Consider the following 21,688-nt stretch of genomic DNA (forward strand, 5'->3'; position numbering starts at 1 on the left):
AGTCTCAGACGTTTTGATTGACTGTCATTTGACAACTGAACAAATAATATTTGACACGTGAAGGGAAACTGATAAATAGGATAATTTTGTATATATTTTACATACATACATACATACATATATGCAAATGAATAATAAATAATGAAAATATGAACAAATATTGTCTTCATATTTTTATAATGTACACACTGCATTGTACCCGTGCTTTGGACTGTCATACCGGAGGTCTTGGGTTCAATCCCTGCTGTGCCATCTAAAGTTGTATGTTCACGGGTACTGCGTCTTGCGCGGAACTAAAAAATCCTCCAAGAGTAATTCTAGTCATGAAAAGTGCTTTCTCCAATTAGCCGTTCGGATTCGGCTTAAAACTGTAGGTCCCTTCCTTCCCTGACAACAGTACTCGCGCACAGGAATGGTTGAGAGTTGTAAGTCACTAGCCCTAGTTCTCAACGAACTGTTGCGCCACCTACTTTATTTATTTATTTTACACATTGAATTATTACATACATATATGTATGTACATATGTATATATCTTATTTACCTAATCGATTTTATTATTCTACTCCAATCCAGTAAATTTATTTTTAAATTTTTGTATTTATAACGCTTAAGATGCAAATGAAAACCAATATCTGTGACTTTTTATTTCCTATATTGAAATGTAATTGATTCATTTTCTGAAGCTTACACCCTTGTTGTAACTTAATATATTGTTACTTAAATATCAGTAAGTGAAAATTGTAATTTTGCAAGATGTATGCTTTCGATAATGAAGTAAATGTTGTTTCATATTATTAAGAATCACTTAGTAAAGTTTGTGATCTTGACCAATGAGGAATTTATTCAAGGATTTCGTTTATTTTTTGAAAATTTTCTAAAATCGTATTAAGTATATTTTTGTGTTTATCACAGAATCATTTGTCTGAGTTTTTTTTTCTTGTCCAATTTAGTTTTTCAATCTTCAGTGATATTTCGTTTTTTGATAGTTACAAGGAAATAATTAAAATACTACGAAGAAGAAGTGGAAAAAAAATGTTCTATTAATCATCCTGATTAAAGAAAATTGTTTGGATGCCTCAGGATTTTGGAAAAACTATACAAATTGTATGAATTGTGAACTATTTTTACCGTAATGTTGTTTTTGTTGTTAATAACTTTAAAATAATTTAAATATTTTCGACTTGCGTCCGTTCGATTTTTCATTAAATTCCTTAATTTTGATTTTGTGAATATAATAGAATTTGTGTTTCATTTCTGTAAAGCTTGAATTATTAAGAACAGAAAGAGTGGATAACATTTTCCATCCACCATACATATGGTAACAAGTTTTCAATAAACAATAAAATCAATACTATTTTTAAATAGAAGTCCAGTTCAACAAATGTCAATTTTGTTTGTAACGCATTAACACAAAATCCTATTTAAAACATATTATCAGCCTCAATTCAAATCTGACCTTAATTATAATTTGTGTACCAAGTCAGGCCTTTAAATTATACGTCTTTAAAAATGTAAACAAAACAAGATTCACAACACAATTCTTATTTTTCAAATCAACAAATGTGTATATTTAATTATATATTTCGTCTTTCAACTTCTATAACTAACTCAAAATAATATAGTTTAAAGTAATTTTTTTCTTTATATCTAATCTACTTTTATTAGAATCAATTAAAAATTAAATTCGTTAATGGCGATACAAGAATTGGTAACTGGACTGTGTTTGGCATAATTTGTACAGTGAAAAGGAGCATATAAAAAATATCCATCTCTAGGTCCTAGACTGCAAGAAAGTACTTAAAGGTAAACATTGTTGGTAGATCATTAATAAAAAGAATAAAGAGGTCTGGTCCAATATGGTTTTCTTTCGGTACACCAGAAAAAATTTGTATTTCCCTAGATAATGCATCACCAATTTTAACATATTGACAACGCCCAACCAAATAATTTTTAACCCAACTACGGAGTTTAGAGTAGAATCCAGAAAACTCAAGTTTTTTTTAAAGTATATAAAAATCGGTATAAATAACGTCGACTTGAAATCGGCCTTCTTGACAACGAATAGAGTAATTTATTGTAAATATTAATAAATTGGTTGCCGTCGATCTAAATTTCATAAAGCCAAAGCTGATGTTGGGAAATGTGATTTTAAACAAAACTATTTTTAAAAACCGTTTCAAATACTTAATTGATTATCTGAAGTTTATCAATTGGTCTACAATTTTCCGGTGTTGCCATAGATCCAGATTTGTGCAGAGAAATAATCAGGGAATGTTTTTAAGTACCGAACGAAATACCTTGTCAAGACATATTAACTTTATAACATAGTGGGGCTGCTAGCTTGTATTTGAACATTTTTTAAACGAAATGGCATAATACCTTCTGGTGCAACAGAAAAACTTTTGTCTAGAAATGATAAAGCTGTCAACACATCATCTGTAGATAAACAAAAGCTACCAGCATTTGTGTTTTTTTGTTGGTTATAGTTTACTCTCTATTGAGAAGAATTTGATTAAAAAAATGAGGCAGATTTTTTACTGTCTGAATGTACTTCTTCGTAAGATACACCAGATGGAATCCCAATCAATTTTCTTTTAGTATTCAATATGACCAAAACATTTAGAATTACTCTTAATTTTTGTTTTCAGAGATCAAATGTAAGTAAATCTTTTTAAAAATTCAAAGTCTTAATTTGTTTTGATGAAAATACTACTCTTTTTATGACGTTTAATCGTAATCATTTTAAGCTTGTACAAGCTTTTATTAAAACAAATTAGTGTTCTTGAATTATTATTTACTTTATGGGGACAAAATTGAAAATAGCTTGATCTAATAAGATCTGAAATAAAGAATAAGACATCTCTAGGTTATTTCAATTGAAAAATATTTTTCAATTTATTGATTCAAAATATCTATTCATTAAAACAAAATCATTTTTATAATCATATTAATTGGAATACAATTTTGGTTCAATCATACCAGACAAATTAAATTTAATCTCAAGTGATTTATGATGTATACTATCATTTGGTAACTTAAGACTAGCTGTGTTTAACTGAGCTTTTACGACTTTGTCAATAAAAACAAGATCTAAAACACTTCAAATAGAATTACAATCATCATTAATATTTAAACATTCTAAGTCAATAAACTGTCAATTACACTAAACTTGAAATCTTTAGAAACAATATAAAGAAAATTTTGTTTCACAGCATTTGAAAATAATCATTTAACATTAAGTAACTTATTTTCTTAAAGCTTCTTTATTCTTTAAGATTTTGCGTAGGGCAGTTAAAAACTAATAACTTATGAGTAATTTTCTTTTGAAAATAACGTACTACTTACATTTATATTGAATTCTCAAGATAAGAATTAAATTCTAAGTTCTTTTCGATTTTACATAGTGTAAATAGTTAATTCATTTTTATTGAATATTTCTTTTTAATGATAAAATATGTCCGACTTCGACTTAGGCTAGTTTATGATACTTAAGTTTTTTTTTATTTTTTAAGGATTTAAAAATTTTTCAATTATCGTTTTTCGATTTAACTTCTAACTTTTGTAATACCCATTCTCCTTTGTATTACAAACAAAAATGCTCTTGTACACTTATTAGTTACGCCAGGCATTGGGTATTAATCTATGCTTTATTTAAAGTATAAACAAAACAAAACCATGAGTTGTCTCTGAAAAATCTATAAAAATAACTTTAAAAAGAAGTCTCATGAATTTTGTATCTTTTTTTACCTATAAACATAAAAGAAAGAATAAATATTTTTGAAAAACAAATTTTTGTTTACTGATTTATTAAATGAAATCTTTCACTTGTTTAATGTGTGTTTTAGTTTAGTATTATGAATAGGCTAAATAGTAACATATGTTTATTATAGTCTTATTGGAAATTCTTTTGTATTCAAATCTGTTTATGTCTATTTTTTTAAATTGTTTATTATATTTTCGTCATTCTGAATTTTGTGGTAAATATGATTTTTGAATGAATAAAAAAACTGTACTCTTTGACAGATTTATAGAATGTTTGCTATGGAACATCTAAGCGAGGGTTATAGATTGAGATTTGTATGTGAATTGTTTTTCAACTTGTTTATCTAAACTTCAACTTAATTATTTTAGCTAAAAAATAGGTTTTAATTCTTTTGAGTACCATTTTATCAACCAAGTACCAGTAGTATACTTACTTACTTACTTAGGTCCTCAGACCTGTTAAGTCTGTTGGGGACCTCTTAAGGGGCATATAGCCTCTACTACGCCTACGCGCCATCGTGTACGGTTTCCGGAGATGTGTTTCAGCTCCCTCCAACGTGTACGGTTTCCGGAGATGTGTTTCAGCTCCCTTCAACTCTTGCCTAGTGACGCTGATTCCGCCTCGACTGTCCTGCGCCATGTGCTTCTCGAGTGTCCAGCTCTTGTTCCTTCTTGTGTGAGCGGATTCCACTGCATTGGTTGGCCTACAATGCAGTCGTTACCTTTTCGAAGCGTAAATCCAATCCATTGCCACTTAAGTCTTCGTATTATAGATCCTATAGGTTCCTTACCTGCCCTTCTATGAAGAACCTCATTTGAAGTACGGTTTGGCCAGAAAATCCTTAGGATGTTACAAAGACGTAACCTTCCAAGTGCTGCACCCATAAAGAAGCACAGATTTGACATTGGTGCGAAAAAGTCGTAGCTTTGTTCTTAAGCTGATAGAGTTATTCCTCCAAAATTTTTGACAGCATACCGAAAGCCGGTTTTGCTTTGCTGATGTGGCAGATGACGTCTTGTTTGGTTCCGCCTTCGATGGAAACGATGCTCTCCACTATTTAAACCGGTTGCGAGAAAATATTTATTTGAGACAATGGTAGGGGTGCCGAGGCTGATCATTTTTGTTTTGCCGGAATCAATTTTCAATTGTCATTTGATGGAGATCCATGCTCCTTGGAAAGAGTAAGCAAACATCGTCCGCGTAATCCAAATGCTTTTAATATGATGTCAAAGTCCATTGGATCCCTCCGCTACCTGACAGAGCTGTACATCGCTTATCATCAACAAAAACAACCTACCATATCTTTGGAGGTTTTTCGTATGAAATTTTATACTCACAGTTTAAGGCAGCTGCTTGCCGAATTTATAATTGCTCGGGCAAAAGTTCTTCAAAAATTAAATTGAACAAAAAGCACCACTAAAGGAGTCTGATGATCGGGTTGGCCCCCGTGAAATAGCTATAACTCCAGCCTATGAACTTGGTGGTAGCACACACAAGTTGTTGTTGTTTCATTCTTATATTCAATTATAAATTCGGCAAGCAGCTGCCTTAAACTGTGAGTATAAAATTTCATACGAAAAACCTCCAAAATTGTAAAAATTAAAAATCTTGACCCGTGTCAACTCTTTCGCCCCATCTCCCTCCTCATACGAATCCAATCGAAATCGTTGGCTTATGAAAAAGAGAGGAGATAATAGAAAGAAACTGAATAAAACAACAACAATTACTTGTGTGTACTTAGAAAAATGCTAATCGGTTCAGTATAGTTCGATAGAACGAAAAAACCTGTAATTGGCTTACAACTTTCATGTGGGTGCGGTGGCGTAGTGCGTAGTGCAACTTAAAGGCGTGCTCAAACAGGCCACCGCTGAGTTCTTCAGCTATACGCCTAAGAGCGAAAAATTCCAGACGGTCCTTCTGAAGGGCATAAGTTCCTGCACGGAACCAGAGGAGCTCTTAGCTGAGCTCCGTCAAAAAGCCACGGACGATCTCGATTTTATCGGGGTCAAGCCGTTCACTACGGTGAAGTCCAGGCGGGAGGGTTATAGGCTGCCAATGTTCTTGGTAACATTATCGCCCCAAAGCAGTTTTGATAGTGTGAAGAAAATCACATCTCTCGATTATCAAACTGCACGATGGGATACATTAAAAAGGCACGACGGCATTTTACAATGTACTAACTGCCAGAGGTTTGGCCATGCCAATGCCAACTGCAATATGCAGTTGCGTTGTGTGAGGTGCGGAGAAACCCACAAAGAAGGAGAGTGCAAGCTGGGGAATGAGCGGGTTGAGGATTTGACCCTGCTCAAGTGTGTCCTTTGTGGAAACCAAGGGCACCCGGCTAACTATAGGGGTTGCCCTAAGGTCCAACAAATGAAGCAAAAACAGGCCAGTCAAAAAGCCGAAAAAAGTCGAACAGTTCGACAGGCTCCAACACAAAAATTCGTGGATCCCAAATTCTCTTACGCCCAAATGGTGTCAGGGAGTGGAAACACGAGACAGGCTCCACCAACGGTTGCCGCCCCAAAGGCCCCTGTGCCTAAGGCACCAGAGGTGCAGCCTGACATTGTAGCCTTGTTGTTGAGCATTCAAGGTCAACTAACAGGACTGCAAAGTCAGATAAAGGAGCAAGGCAAAAGGGTAGATCATCTCTACTCTTTGTTGCCTGGCCTGGCGCAACTAAGACCATAATGGGCGCGCTGCCGGAGACGCGCCTAAAAGTCCTAGCTGTGAATGTAAATTCACTGATTAGGATTGAACGAAGAGCCAATATGTTCCAATTGTTGAAAGACTACAGTCCCGATGTGTTTATGGCTAGCGAAACTAAGCTAAACCACAACCACAAATTGACTCATAAAAATTACAATATCGTAAGAAGAGACCGGCCCGACTCCACTCAAGGGGGCGGTGTCGCTCTCTTTATACGAAAAGGCATTAATTATAAAGTCATATACAACAATGAATTGCGAAAGCTCAAGACGCTAGAAGTTTGCGTCGTATGCATCTCTCTCTCTCAAGGGAAGCGGATGTATATGATTGCGGCTTATGCGGCTGGAGCTCCGCAGGTTACTTACTTTGCTTCAGAACTCGAGATTCTTTTTAGGGAACTTAAACTGAGCTTGAAAGAAAACTATTTTATCTTGGCCGGTGATTTGAACGCAAAACATGAAGATTGGGGAAATCAACATAGTAATTACAGAGGTAATCATCTTTTTAATTTGATGAATCTTTACAGCGTTGAATATGGCGTCGACCTGCTGGCTACTGAAAGGCCATCGTATCCAAGAAGCGGCTCCTTTCTGGACCTTTTGCTGTACGACACCAGACTGACAGTTACAGATAAAGTGGGTAATCACCCGCGAAACTACGACAGTGATCACTGCGGACTGGCTGCTGTAATGCAGATTCCGAACGAACGCGTGGAGTTGGAGGAATACGTTCCAACGCATTCCTACAATTACAGTAAGATGCGGTGGCCTCGTTTCACCAATGCCCTAGCGAGAGAACTTCGTTCGAGTGACATAGCCCCACCAAACAACAGAAACCTGACAAATACAGAAATCGACCAACACTTACAACAGATGGACGAAACAATAAAACGAACGATGGAACGGACAATCCCAAAGTACAAAGAACGGGACCAAATGGACGCTTACAGAAACGCGACAATTGACGCACTACGTAGGCACAAGAGTGGCTTACTGACAAGACTCAAAAACTTGTACAGACGACTTACAGACCCACACGACTTGGAGGTTAGGACACTGAAGTCGTCAATAAAAAATGTCAATCTGTTGATTAAGGAGAACTACAGGCTATCAATTAACAAGTACTGGGACTGCAAGATCCGGGCAGTTAATTCGAGCGACCCTAGTATGTTCCCTAAAATCAACAAGATATTCAGAAAAAAGAACGACAATGACCTTCCGAGTCTGAAACTCCAAAGAACCGAAGAAAACAGAGACGTACTCATGACAGCGCAAATAGATCCAGAGGAAGCCATCCTTGACGATGACTTTTATATAATTGAAGATCCGAAGGAAAAAGTGGAGGCGGTGGGAGCTGCTTTTCAGCAAGTGTACAAGGTGAATGTTAGCATTCGCCCCAACCACGACCTGGAAAACAGAGCCCTACTTAATCACTTTTACCTCCGTAATGATATCACACATTGGCGATCTGAGAACCGCGGTTTTATGCGGTTCAATGACGATTCCTTGGCAAATGCCATAATCGCCGACCAAATGGGACCAAGTCCCTTGTTAGTGACGAAGGTTGAGCTTCAGCACATCTTCAACTCAATAAAAAATAAAAAGTCAGCAGGTGTCGATGGTATATCCAACGTTGTACTAAGACATTTACCGACGGAAGCAATTGACATTTACACCACACTCTTCAACAATGCACTGAATAATGCATATTATCCAGTGCATTGGAAGACCGCTGTGGTTCATCCTCTCCCGAAAAAGGGAAAGGACAACTCCAACCCGTCAAATCTTCGGTCGATAAGTCTTCTTCCGAGCATCAGTTTTCGAAAAGATCATTAATAGGGCTCTGACTAAGTGGGCTGCGGACAACAAAATAATTCCGGATAAACAGTTCGGGTTCAAGGCGGGTCATGACACAATTCATGCTGCGTCTAAACTCGTTTCTGATATCCAATGGAATAAATCAAAACAACAATGCACAGGTGCTGTCCTGGTTGATTTGGAAAAGGCCTTTGACACCGTATGGTTAGAGGGTCTTTACCTAAAATTGAGCAGGTTTGGCATTAGCAAGCCATTGTTGTATATACTTTATGATATGCTTAACGGTAGAAAGTTTGTTGTCAAAAGTGGCAATGTAACTTCTACCACAACGTTCTCAATTAAAAATGGTCTTCAACAGGGAGCGGTGAATTCGCCGATTCTCTTCAACATTTACACCAGCGATCTGATAGGTAGTCTTAAAAAGGCAATTGCGTACGCCGACGATCTAATTGCGTACAGAACAGCCCGAAAGGTTGAGGTTATTAGAATTCTCTTGCAGCGTGATTTCGACAAGATTCAGCGATATTGCGACGACTGGAAACTGAAAATAAATGTCCAGAAGTCAGAGACAATTCTGTTCCGGACTCCGTTGGCTAGGGCCACGAGGGATACGTGTAAGAATTGGCGCAAGATGGTCATCGTTGATCTTCACGGGCAGCCATTGGCGAGCAAAAGTGTAGTGAAGTACCTCGGTATCTGGTTAGATCAGTATTTATATTTCGACAGACATATAAATGCTGCTCTGACCAGGGCCAGAGGAGCCTTCGCTCTGACGAAACGGCTGTTTTTTAGCAGTCGGCTTGACCCCAGAGTGAAGGTAATTTGCTACATGGCCCTCATACTGCCAATGATCGTTTATGGTTGTCCTGTGTGGTTCAACGTTGCCCCTTCTCAGATGGAGAAGTTTCGGGTGTTCGAGCGGCAGTGTTTACGACGCTGTACCGGCTTATATCGAACAGCCGAATCTTCTTATGTGCATTATTATTCCAACGAGGTCCTGTACAACGGGGCTCGAATCAACAGAATTGACAATTTCGTGATAAAACTCGTTCGAGGTCACATTGCAAGAGCTATGTCTTCGACCAACAATTTAATTTTCGGGGCGTTCTATCCGAACGACGAGTATTTTGAGAGTGCACGCTTGAGCGGCTTCATTCCCCCAGAGGCATTCCTCTTTTTAGATAGATGCGGTCTGATACAGGATAGATTGGCAGTTCCGTTAATCTACCACGTCAGACGAAGAACCGTGGATAGGCGACTCCTGTACAATCGGGACGTCATGGCACAAGGCGGAGCAGAGCTCCTTCGGTTCAGTAGGGCTGTGTCCGAACGGGACCGAACTGATAGGGTGAAGCAGGAGAACCAGTTTTGGTGGCTTCAATCGGCACTTGATATTGGGTAGTCGGGATGGGGTTTTAAGCCTTGGACGGCTTACATACTTGTTTTATAGTTTTAGGGTTTAGTTTTAAGTAGAATAGGCTGGTGGCACGAAAAAAAAATTTAAAAAAAAAAAAAACAAAAAAACAAAAAATTAAAAAAAAAAAAAAAAACATTACAAAACATTAAAAAAAAAAAAAATAAAAATAAAAAAAAAAAAAAAAAAAAGACAACGAAATATGAAAAACAAAAATGTTAGATTTGCTGCTGTGGTTGTTCTAGTTTTAAGTAGTTTATAGGTAGAATAGGTAGTTTAAGTTAGTTTTTAAGTTTTATTTAAGGACCTTATTTTAAGTAGTTTGTAAGTAAAAATAAATTAAAAAAGGTTATTGATATTAGTTTTTTCAAAATTTTCTAATAAAAACAAAACAAATAAAATTTAAATTGAAGTAAAATAGATCTTAAGGCCGAAAGGCATTAGTAATTAGTGTTATAGTTTAGCTTAGAGTGTCCGTATGGGACCATTAAGTTAGTTGTAAGTTTTGTATAATTTAGGCTAGTTTTATGAATTTTTGTCTAGCTTTAAGATAGGTTAAGGATTGAATAAATAAAAATGAATTTGGAAAAAAAAAAAAAAAAAGTGCACTAGCTCCTCACACGCTAGATCGCTTGTTCAAGCCCAGCTCGGGCAAAAGTTCTTCAAAAATTAAATTGAACAAAAAGCGATTAAGACTTAACAAGGTCAGTGTCGCTGTACAGCCGGTACAGTTCGTCCTTATATTTTCTCCTCCATTCTCCATCTATTCATACGGGACCATCAAATGTATCTTCCTCATGCTAATATTAAGTTGCCATAATTTTATGTCAAGTTCGAATCGATGGAAATAATTGTACGGTCTACTTTGACAGAATAACTTTTCTTTCTTCATTTCACCCCTTTCTAAATGTAGTTGCAGTTTTATCTACATAGTATTTTATGGTGTTTTAGCTTTTACTTTCTTATATGTAAAAATACTTTACTAAGTTAAATTATTTATTATTCTACTACTTTTTTTTATTTATGTAGTACATAACAACCGATCAAAATCATTTTGTGTATTTTAAGAAGCTTCAGAAACACATTATACCATTATGCGAATATGCCAAGAATGGAGGGGACCTAAAGTTTTTATTTATTTAATCGAATCCAAACTGCGAATTTGACATGAAAAGAATTACTCTTGAATAATGTTTGACTATAATACGGAAAGATTTGTATGCCAGCTTATAAATGAGAGCCACTCTTAAAAGTCTGGAATCTTAGTATGCCTGATGCTGTAAAATATTAGTCTTGCTCTGGGTTTTATCGTCGAGGATCACCATGAATGAAGGCACTGCCATATACTGCAAATTGTGCATGAACATAGAGACATAGGCTCTGATTTACTCAACGATATCTAAATAAAAGTTCAAGGTCTAAGCTTTTACACACCTACATAAATCTCAGTTCGCAAACATAAGGTCTGTTTTATATACAGTTTATCAATCTGAATAACATAGTAACTAACAATTGCTCGTTTTTCTTTCAAATGTTTTGTAATAGTTTACCTAGCAAACACTCATGACATTTTATAAACATTGTAGATTAATATTATTTACCATTAATATTTTACAGGTTAATATTTAAATTGCAAATTAGTTTATCATATTTGTATGAATTTGTCAAATTCATTTTTGTCTTGATTAACAACTATCTATATTTTTTAAACGTTTACAAAATTATTCTTGTATTAATGTTTGATCAGGTGGTTAAATAGAAGGATATATTACATATACAAAATGTGTTAGCGGTATTTTAGTAGCAATTTTTTGAACCTTTTATGTTTTTTCTTTTTTTTAACTGTTTTGCGTCAAACCTTTGTCTTTACATACATTTTTATTTGATATTTAGTTGCAATATTGTGTAATTTAAAAATAGTGTCTTTTGTTATCATTACTTTACGAGTATTTTGTCAATTAATATTTTTACTTACGGAAAAAAGAATCGAAAATGGTCTCTTAATTACAAGTATTTAAGAGCAACGTTTTGGATTTCTAAAAATATTTAAGTACCAAAATGTTTAAGGAAAATAATATCCAAATTTCGGTTTTTAAACACAACATGGTGTTTATTTTTGGCTTCAAAACTATTTAAAATTTGTACTAATCATATTTATATGGTAATCTACGAACAATATAAAAATTGTCTGAGGATTTTTTAAAATTAGAATTAGTATGAATTTAATTTAGAAATCCTGTTTACGTTCCTTTTTTCAAAAACATATGTAGGTACATAAATTTCAGGTTTTTCTTTTAACGATTGCTACATTTGATTTAACTTTACATTGTAAAACAACTTTAAATTATGTGTTTTTTTTTATTTTAATCAATTTCATCATGTTTTCTTATGTACTGGTACTTCCGATATTCTACAAATACCAGAAAGTTTGCGACAACCCCCAAAGAACAGCGGCTAATTATCGATTTTGTCATATGTTTGAATCATTACGAAATGCCAAGGTTCTTTATTACTGCTCAAGGCTTGAGATTTTTTAAAGTGCTTTAGAGTTGAAGTTCGGTTTCACTATAATAGCATAGGAAGTTATTGTAATGGGTCCGATTTATCAAATTGAAAATTTTGACATTTCACGACGTTTTAAGGTCCATAGAGTCGAAATAAAAGATTTTTAGAAAAATGTCTGTGCGTGAGTGTGTACGTACGTTCGTACGTCCGTACATCCGTACATCCGTACATCCGTACATCCGTACATCCGTACATCCGTACATCCGTACATCCGTACATCCGTACATCCGTACATCCGTACATCCGTACATCCGTACATCCGTACATCCGTACATCCGTACATCCGTACCTCCGTGCGTTCGCGACGTTTTTTCGTCGTCCATAGCTGAAGAACCAGTAGAGATATCGACTTCAAATAAAGTTTGTTATACAGATAATAAGGCAGAAAGATGCAGAAAGGGCTCTCAAGAAAATAACGTGTATGTTTTTAATATAGCAGTTTAAAAAAAAAAGTTGAACAATTTTGTGCAACAAAAAATAACGTTTTGAACATCTGGCAAGATTTTAAGAAAAACTGAATTGACAGTTTTTGTTATAAAAAGAAAAAACCTAAACTAAAAAATTAATAAAAGTTTTTAAAAATTGATTTTCGCCTGAAATATCTTTTCAAAATCTTGAGATATAAGCTTTAAACACTTTTACCCTTTAAAAAAATGGTTGTCACCATTCACTTAAATTTTGAGAAAAATCTAATTGACAGTTTTTCTTACAAAAAATGAAAACTTTAAAGAAAATTTAACAAAAGTTGGTAAAAATTGATTCTCGACTCAAATATCTTTTCAAAAATTTGAGATATTGGCTTCCAATTAATTTTTACTTCTAAGAAATATTGTTTTTACCATTCTGAAAAATTTTTAGAAAAATCGAATTACCATTTTTTTTTTACAAAAAATAAAAACCTAAACAAAAAAAATCAATAAAAGTTGGTAAAAATTGATTTTCGAGTCAAATATATTTTCAAAACTTTGAGATATTTTTTTTAAACTACTTTTATATTTAAAAAAATATTGTTGTCAATATTAATTAAAATTTTGAGAAAAATCGAATTGACAGTTTTTTCAAAAAATTATAAGCCTAACAAAAAAAATATAATACTAAAACTTGGTAAAAATTTATTTTCGACTCAAATAGCTTTTCAAAAATAAAAAACATTGTCTTCAAACTTTTTTATTTCACAGAAAATATTTTTTTCGATATTCAATAATTTTTTTTTATAAAAACCTAACAGTCCGTTTTTTCATAAAAAATAAAATCTACAAGAAATAGTAAGAATTTAGTAAACATTGATGTTCGGTTCTTGATATCTCTCAAATTAATTTATTTCATCCAACTTGTAAAAATTTTAGAAATGCTACTTAAATTGGTAAAAATCGACTCAAAACCTGTTTAACAAATCTAGATTTTCAAACTAAACTATTTCTTCATATACAAAATATTGTTGGTATTTTTAATTTTTTTAAGAATAATTCAAGTAACAACTTTTTTAACCCAACCCTACGAACTTTTAAGCAAGACAAATCGACAGACGGGATTAGATGGGGTTATAAGTGTGCGTCGCATCCCATCCTCTTTGTTATTTCTTTTTGTTACCGGTTACTTCAATTTGAGAATAATCAAGAAGGCTATGTCCACCGTTGACATAAAGACGTTCTTCACAATAAGCACAAATGTTATCTTTCCCTGTGGACAAATTTGATTCCTCCATAATATCGAGCGGGTTTTTCCAGCCCCACGTCACAATTTTGTATGTTAACGCAGCCGCTGCCAAATGAAAGGATGAGTCAATTGGACATTGTAAGCAAATAATCCGACCTCTTTGTATAGACAAAAGTGGGGAATGTTGATACTAATTGATAAATGGCGAATTGATTTTACTTGAATTGACTTCCACACTCTTACTTGATTGGTGGCAATATCAATTGCAAGAACAGAAATTGGGGCTGTGTCAGACCTAATGCACAGACTCAAGACACCCATATAATATTTTGTACCCCCCTCAACCTACTTGTAAGCCCCCAAATAATAGATCTAATCCATCTACTGTAGACTTATTCCTAACAAATTCCCCCGAACTTTTCAATCAACTTGTTGTTGAAAATGATCTTAGTTCAAATAATCTCCCGGTAATAATAAACATAAAGTCAAACCCTGTGGAAAATTGAAATGAATTTTTTGACTATTCAAATGCTGATTTGAAAAAATTAAAAAAAAAGTATCAAAACAATAATAATTCACTTCCCTCCTATGTAGTGGAAGTAATTAAAGTAAGAAACAAAAATATAACCCAATGGATCAGGGACGAATACTTTTTATCTGAAATGAATAGAATGAACCGGTTCATCAAAAATTCAATCTTTCTTTTCAGAAATCAGAGCTGGTGCAATAAATTACAGGGTTTAGATAAAGGTAGCAAGTAAGTAAGTAAGTTAAGTAAGTAATTAAAAAGAAAAAAAGTTCATATTCTGTCATTTAAAATAGGTAATTCTATATTAATATCCAACGACGAAAAAGCCAACGCATTAGCCCACACATTTTGTGCAAACAGTTTAGTTGCTGGCAACAATGCAACTAATAATCACATAGAATGTATTGTTAATCAATCAATGCAATTACTCAACGAAAGTGTCCTTGATGTAACCCAAGATATAGTGTCTTCTGACGACGTTGAATTTGTTTTAAAAAGTCTTAAGATCACAAAATCCCCCGGATTTGACGGTATTAAAAATCTTTTTTTAAAGAATCTTCCAAAATAGGCATGAGATACCTCAAAAACTTGTTTAACAATTGTTTCAAAACAGGTTACTTCCCCACAGAGTGGAAAGCAGCCTAAGTATTTCCTATCCATAAGGCAGGAAAAAGTTTTAGTGATCCTTCTAGTTATAGACCAATTAGTTTGTTGAGCTCATTAAGCAAATGTTTAGAAAAACTTATAAAAAACAAACTCGTTTTGCATGTAGATCAATTTGATATCTTGCCACCAGAACAATTTGGCTTTAGAAAGTATCATAGTACAACCAATCAAATGTTTAGAAAAACTTTTAAAAAACAAACTCGTTTTGCATGTAGATCAATTTGATATCTTGCCACCAGAACAATTTGGCTTTAGAAAGTATCATAGTACAACCAATCAAATTGACAGAATAACAAAGTTTGTAAAAAATAACTTGTCTTCCGGAAAGAGCACAGAAATGGTACTTCTTGACGATTTCCCTAAATTTCGAAATTGTGAAACTGCAATATTTGCTGATGACACTTGCGTTTATTCATCAGATTCAATTGGTTTTTGCATCGAAACCAACTTGCAATCTGGTCTGAATACTATTCAGATTTATTTCAATAATTGGAAAATAAAAATAAATACATCAAAGACACATGCTTTTTTTTAAGAAAAAAAGAAAACCTTGTTTACTGCCATACAATAACCTTCAATTGAACGGAGAGCAAATTGAGTGGAAGTCAAGTGCTAAGTATCTTAGGGTACACCTGAAAAAAATATTGACGTTTAACTTGCACATTCAGCAAACATTAAATAAGCTGAATATTGTGATAAAAACACTTTATCCTTTTATAAATCGCAAGTCTAAAATGAGTGCATAAAACAAACTAATGATATTTAAGTCTATTTTCCAAAGTATAATTTTCTATGATTCCCCTGTCTGGGGAAAATGTGCCAAAACTCATATACAAAAATTACAAATAATGCAAAATAAAATATTAAAAATTATGCTTAATCTGCCCTGGTACTTTTCTACAAAAGAGCTTCATAGAATAGAAAATATTGATGAGGTTCCAGTAAGAATTTCGAAGTTACAAAGCCGTTATATTTTATCGTGTAATTGTTCAGATAACAATTTAATCTCAAACTTAGCTGCTTAAAGTGTTAGTAAATTTTTGTTTTCTCTTGATTTATTTATTAATAAATGAATGTTACATTTATCTAATTAATGATTATTTATTAATATTTTTTTTCTCTTTTTTTTCTTTATTTATTTATTTATTAATTAATTTATTATTTATTGTCCATTTTTTTATTAATTTATTTATTTTCTCGTTTGTATTTAATTATTTGTTATTCACTTGTTGATTTATTTATTTATTTTTTGTATTTATTTATTCTTTAATTTATTATTAATTAAAATGTAAACAACATCTTAAGACAGTTTTCTGCGCCCCACTTCTCTCTTCCTATGAAACAATTCTAATATCTAATGAAGGTTTTTTTAGTAACTTTTCCTTCAAAATGTAATAAATCTGTGGTATAAATTGAATGCTTGTTATAATACTTTCAGTAGTAAGGTAGAATGTAAGACACCATATCTCTGTAAATTGTGCAATCTAGGTTTAAATTTTAAGATTTTCAGTTACAATAAAGATCTATCTATATATCTATGTATTTCCACACTCTACAGCAGCCACTCTCTCATCTGTACTTTGCATACCGAACGACGCATCATTAGTGTTGTCCATTAGCATAAAAGCCTCACGCACTTTTTCACAAACTTGCGTACATCAGACTTTAACTTCTTTTCAAAAAACGCACTATTTGGTCTATACATATCACTCACTTTGAAAAAAAGTTCTCAATATTACCCAACGTTTTTTAAGTGAAATCTACTAATTTTGTTTCGCGGATTATGATACTGACATTCCGTCAAGATTTTAAGCAGGAAACAGCTGTCAGTGGTAAAGTTACCTATGATTTAAAGTATACATCTATGTAAATATTGTAAGTGATCGAAAAGCCAAAAACAGAATTAACTGTAAAATTAATATTAAAATTAAATTTAAATTACAGCTTTTGACTCAAAAATGCACATTTCTTTAACTTGCCAAACGAGCGTCAGAGCAAGTGCACGTCAAAGCCCGAAATAATAAAAATCTTTTTTTTTCTCGAAAAGAGCAAATATATGCGACTCATTGTTTTTGTATAATTCTAATTTATTTATGTCGCCAAAGTTTGTTTTCTCTTAACGGAAATAACGCATTAATTTTAGACAAAGTACAAACATCACCGATCGATTGCTCAAAATTTCCCAAACAGTTGTCACAATATTTATTCGAAATGTTAAAAGGCTTTTGCGGTTTTTGGAAATCATATAAGACACCACAAAAATAACAAGACAAACAAATAATATATTGTTAACGAGTTTACTCAAGTCCAAAATATATTTTTTTATTTTTTTTTTTTAAAGTAAATAGGTTATCAATAGGTTAAAAGTTTCGAAAATATCAATCACACTTTTAATTGTAAGCCGAACTCCTCCTGAAGTTAACCAATTCCAGTATTTTACAGTAAGATGTGCAATTCTAAGAACATGAATCGAGTGCCAATTGATGAGGCCTTAGAGGAAACAAGTGAGTTGACATCAGGGAAAACAATTATTTTACTCTGAATTTCTGTGAAATTTACTTTTTTGATATGGCCTTCACAGGATTTCGGATTTAATAAAGCAGAAAATCATAGAAATGGGGCGTGAGGTTTCTAAAACATTATTTCTTTTATATTTTTCAGAATTTGGAAGATTTAACTTTGTCCTGATTTTAGTATCTGGATTTGTGATTGTCAATGTTTGTTTGGAATTAGTTGGGATTGGCTTTGTATTGCCAGTAATTAACTGCGATATGGATTTATCATACAAAGAAAAGGGAATTTTGGGTGCTGTTGGATTCTTAGGAATAATATCTAGCTCACATATTTGGGGATTTTTGGCAGATACAATTGGCCGAAGGAAGGTTATAAGGCCAACGCTTATTGCAGGATATCTTGTAACAGTTGCTTCGAGTTTCGCACCAAATTATACAACTTTATTATTTCTTCGATTTTTAAATGGATTTTTGTAAGTACATACTCGTATATACATGCACACATAAATATGTACATAATTATGTTTATGTGTTAAAAAAGTTTTAAAGATTTTTTTTTTCAAATATTCAGTGATTTAATAACACAAATTTCAAAAAGTTTGTTTGCCTAAAGTGTCTATTCGTGTTCCGATATGTGTTTGTGATAGTTCGAGGTACCTCGTCTGTATTTTACAATGAAGATTAAACGATATATATGGTTAAAAAAAAAAAAACAAAGTGCGCGATTAATGCACAGGGCTTTCGTGTCCAGAACTGAAAAACTCTAGTTTCCATCCCAACCTGCATAACATATAATTTGTGAAATCTATGCCCTTGTCCAAAAAGGAAAAACTTTGATATCAAAAAGTGATTCTAAAAAAAAGTAGTTGGAATGTTGAATATAAAATCCTTGGACCTTACGACTTCTTATCAAGCCTTGGTTCCAGTTACCATGCCATCAAATTTATTTATATTTTTAAAACCAGTGACTCTTCTGATTCATGCCCGTGTGTCAGTTTGTCAAAAAAGTCAATATATGTTCATAATACTTGAGTCAAAGGCCATTTCCCACCAGTGTTCTTTTTTGTTTTTGTAGTTTTTCGTGTTTTTGTAAAAAAATTCTGTCAAGTGTTTTTTTTCACACTAAGAACAAATTCGCGACAATATAATAAAATATGTTTAATTTCAATATATATTTTTGTTAGAAAACCAAATGTTACCAATTTATGTAGGCATTTTTGAAAGTTTCTTTGATTTTTCCAAGACCATATTTTACATTAACAACAAAATTAAGCACAGAATAAAATCGTTTTGAAGTCAATACTTTCATTTATTAGATAAATTAGATATTTTTAACAATTTTGTGTAGTATTTAATTTAATTTTTATGAAAAAAACTGACTGTTGGATTTTTATAAAAATGTTACTCAATATTTTTTTCAAATTAAAACAAGTTTAATTTTTGATTTCCAAGATATTCGAAATCACATTTGAAAAATGTAATTCCTTTATTTTTGTACGAAAACAGTTTCATCGATTTTTCTCAAAATTTTAACAGATGTGAAAAATGTTAATTTTCGTCGCATAAAATTATTTGTTGCCCGTAAACTTATTTCATATTCAAGGTGAAAAATCTTTTCAGTTTTTTTTATTTATACAATAAGCACTTAATTGGATTTTTTTTTCAAAATAATAATACATATACAAAATAATAGTAAAACAAGTCTTTCTGGATCTGTCGTTGTTATTATCTGTGTAGCAAAATTAATTTGAAGTCCTGAGATATTGATGCTTAAAATGGTATCACGAACGTATGGACTTTTGAAAGTACGTACACACAGCTATCTCTAGAATATCAAAACAAATATGATCTTTCTGTTTTATTGTCTAAACACTAAATTTATGCGAAATTTAGTATTTGATCGTCACTCAAGTCAAAAACTTAAAATGCAATGTTTTGACTTCAGCCCTTATTACCTTGCGCCAAAGAAATATTAACAAAGTTGATGAAACCTTTACAGATTCGTATTTATTTTTTTCCTGTTGCGCCACCTAATTTATTATATTTTAATTTAACCCACTGGACATATAATTTTTACTAAGTTAAGCTTCAGTTTTCATTGGATTATTTTTGTCCACATTTAAAAAATAACAAACGATATTTATTTATATTTATTTATTTGGCTTTTATTTTAGAATATCCGCTGGATCTGCTACAATATTTGCTTACCTCGGGGAATTTCATTGTGATAAAACAAGAAACCGCGCCATTATGTCAGCTGGTTTTATTTCAGCTGCATGTGCATTGGTTTTCCCGTTTGTTGCTTGGGCAGCTATTAATCAAACCTGGTCTTACGAAATACCATTTTTGAATATTGTCTACAAACCATGGCGTATGTATATTATGGTTATTGGATTGTTAGGATTGGTATGTGGTCTTATTATGTGTTTTTTGCCTGAGAGTCCAAAATACTTACATTCAATTGGAAAAGAAGACCAAGTTTTGAAAATACTGCAAAGGATACATTCAATAAATACAGGAAAATCTAGAGAAAGCTTCAAGGTAAAAATGCAAGTGCAAAGTACAATCTTCAAAAACTAATTAAAACTTCAATTTTTTAAATTCAATTTAAAGATAGAGGCAATTTTACCGGAGTCAATGGAAGAAGTTAACAAAAGAATTAAAAATGAAATTAAAGGATCTGTTTTGGAAAAACTTATAAAATGCATGTGGAACCAGACAGCTCCCCTATTTATGCGAGAACATCGCAGGAATACGGCTTTGACATGTGTCATACAATTTTGGATATTTTTCACTTATCACGGACTTTATGTTTGGTTTCCACATATTCTAAATAGTGTGATGGAATTCACACGAACATATCCAGATATTAATCTTGATATGTGCGATATTTTGAGTACAATGGAAAATATCAGAGCTGATGTAAGTGGAAAATATGCAAATATTTGAACATTGAAATTGATAAATCTCCATTCACAGGATAATGAGTGCAAACAGTCATTAGAGCTATCAACTTATCATCATACGTTTACACTTGAAGTAATTTTTGTGTCACTTTATTTGGGAGTTGGATATTTTACTGGAAAGGTTGGTCGAAGGCCAACATTATGTAAGTTCATTGTATGTTAAGACTTAAAAATGTTTAATTTTGAGTTTTTTTTTTCAAGAAATTGTGGAATTCAAAGAATTAATTGCAATATCTGTTGTATTAAACTATCATAGATTTATGTTTTGGGATAATTTAAGTTGACATCTGAAGTTATCTGTTTAGTGTCTCCATTAAAAAAAAACTTTTAGGATAGTGTCGGATTTGAATTTTTTAAATTAACTTTTTCGAATATCGAATAGTACGCAGTTCAATTTAATGATTTTTTAGGTGAATTTTTTAATTTTAATCGAATAATCTTATTTTAATTTAAACGCTCTCTGCACCTGATTATTCGGAAATTTTGAATGTTAGAATATTGTTTGAATGGTAAAACTAATAATTAATTTTTGTTCTTTTTTCTTTTATAGTTTTAATTCTTCTGCTATGCGGTGTTTGTGGAATTATAAGTTCAACTGTAACCAAACCAATTGTTGCTGTTTATGCTTTGCAAGTATGGCTCGTGTGTGGCTTAGGAACGACAGTTCTCAGTTCAATTACTGTTGATATTTTTCCAACTAATTTGAGGTAACGAATTTTTATATTGAAACCATATCAGCAATTTTGTTCGATTATATAATGTACCAACTTTTCAGGGCTATGGCTATTTGTATATCTTTAATGTGCGGAAGAATCGGTAGTGTTTCTGGAACAAATGTTATTGGAGCACTATTGGAGAATCATTGTCAAGCTGGGCTTCTTACAGCTGGCATTGCACTAGTACTTAGTGGATTTTTAGCTTTCTTTTTACCAAAAACTTCGAAGAAACCTAAAAAACAAAATGAAAACAGTGCGTAGGTTTATATTTAAGAAAAATCGTAGACTAACCTTATGCACATTTTAATCATGGTATGGTATTAATTATAAAATGTATTCTGTAAATTTGAAGTGAATGAATTTGTTATTGTAC

General features: G+C 32.6%; 1 protein-coding gene across 4 annotated transcripts; it reads left to right on the plus strand.

Moving 5' to 3' along the window:
* Positions 1-828: 828 nt before the first annotated feature.
* On the plus strand, positions 829-21,666 carry LOC129947965 (synaptic vesicle glycoprotein 2B-like). 4 transcript variants are annotated; one of them, XM_056058753.1, is made up of 10 exons: positions 830-890; positions 952-1,105; positions 1,667-1,804; positions 17,462-17,624; positions 17,782-18,106; positions 19,808-20,174; positions 20,247-20,555; positions 20,613-20,742; positions 21,150-21,306; positions 21,375-21,666. In XM_056058753.1, exons 4-10 carry the CDS (start codon positions 17,567-17,569, stop codon positions 21,574-21,576), a joined length of 1,548 nt encoding a protein of 515 aa, XP_055914728.1. In that variant the 5' UTR covers positions 830-890; positions 952-1,105; positions 1,667-1,804; positions 17,462-17,566; the 3' UTR covers positions 21,577-21,666. The 4 variants fall into 4 exon arrangements, with proteins under 4 accessions (XP_055914727.1, XP_055914730.1, XP_055914729.1 ...); XM_056058752.1 differs by having other exon boundaries at positions 829-1,105; XM_056058755.1 differs by having other exon boundaries at positions 829-1,105; positions 17,563-17,624.
* The last annotated feature ends 22 nt before the right edge of the window (positions 21,667-21,688 follow it).

This window comes from Eupeodes corollae, chromosome 2 (genome assembly GCF_945859685.1).
Source record: "Eupeodes corollae chromosome 2, idEupCoro1.1, whole genome shotgun sequence".
NCBI classification, from domain to species: Eukaryota; Metazoa; Arthropoda; class Insecta; order Diptera; family Syrphidae; genus Eupeodes; species Eupeodes corollae.

Coding starts and splice junctions, on each gene's coding strand:
- LOC129947965 (XM_056058752.1), top strand. CDS start 17,567: ATGTGCAATTCTAAGAACATGAATCGAGTGCCAATTGATGAGGCCTTA. Junction 18,107..19,807: donor CGATTTTTAAATGGATTTTT/GTAAGTACATAC, acceptor CTTTTATTTTAG/AATATCCGCTGGATCTGCTA. Junction 21,307..21,374: donor ATTTTTCCAACTAATTTGAG/GTAACGAATTTT, acceptor CCAACTTTTCAG/GGCTATGGCTATTTGTATAT.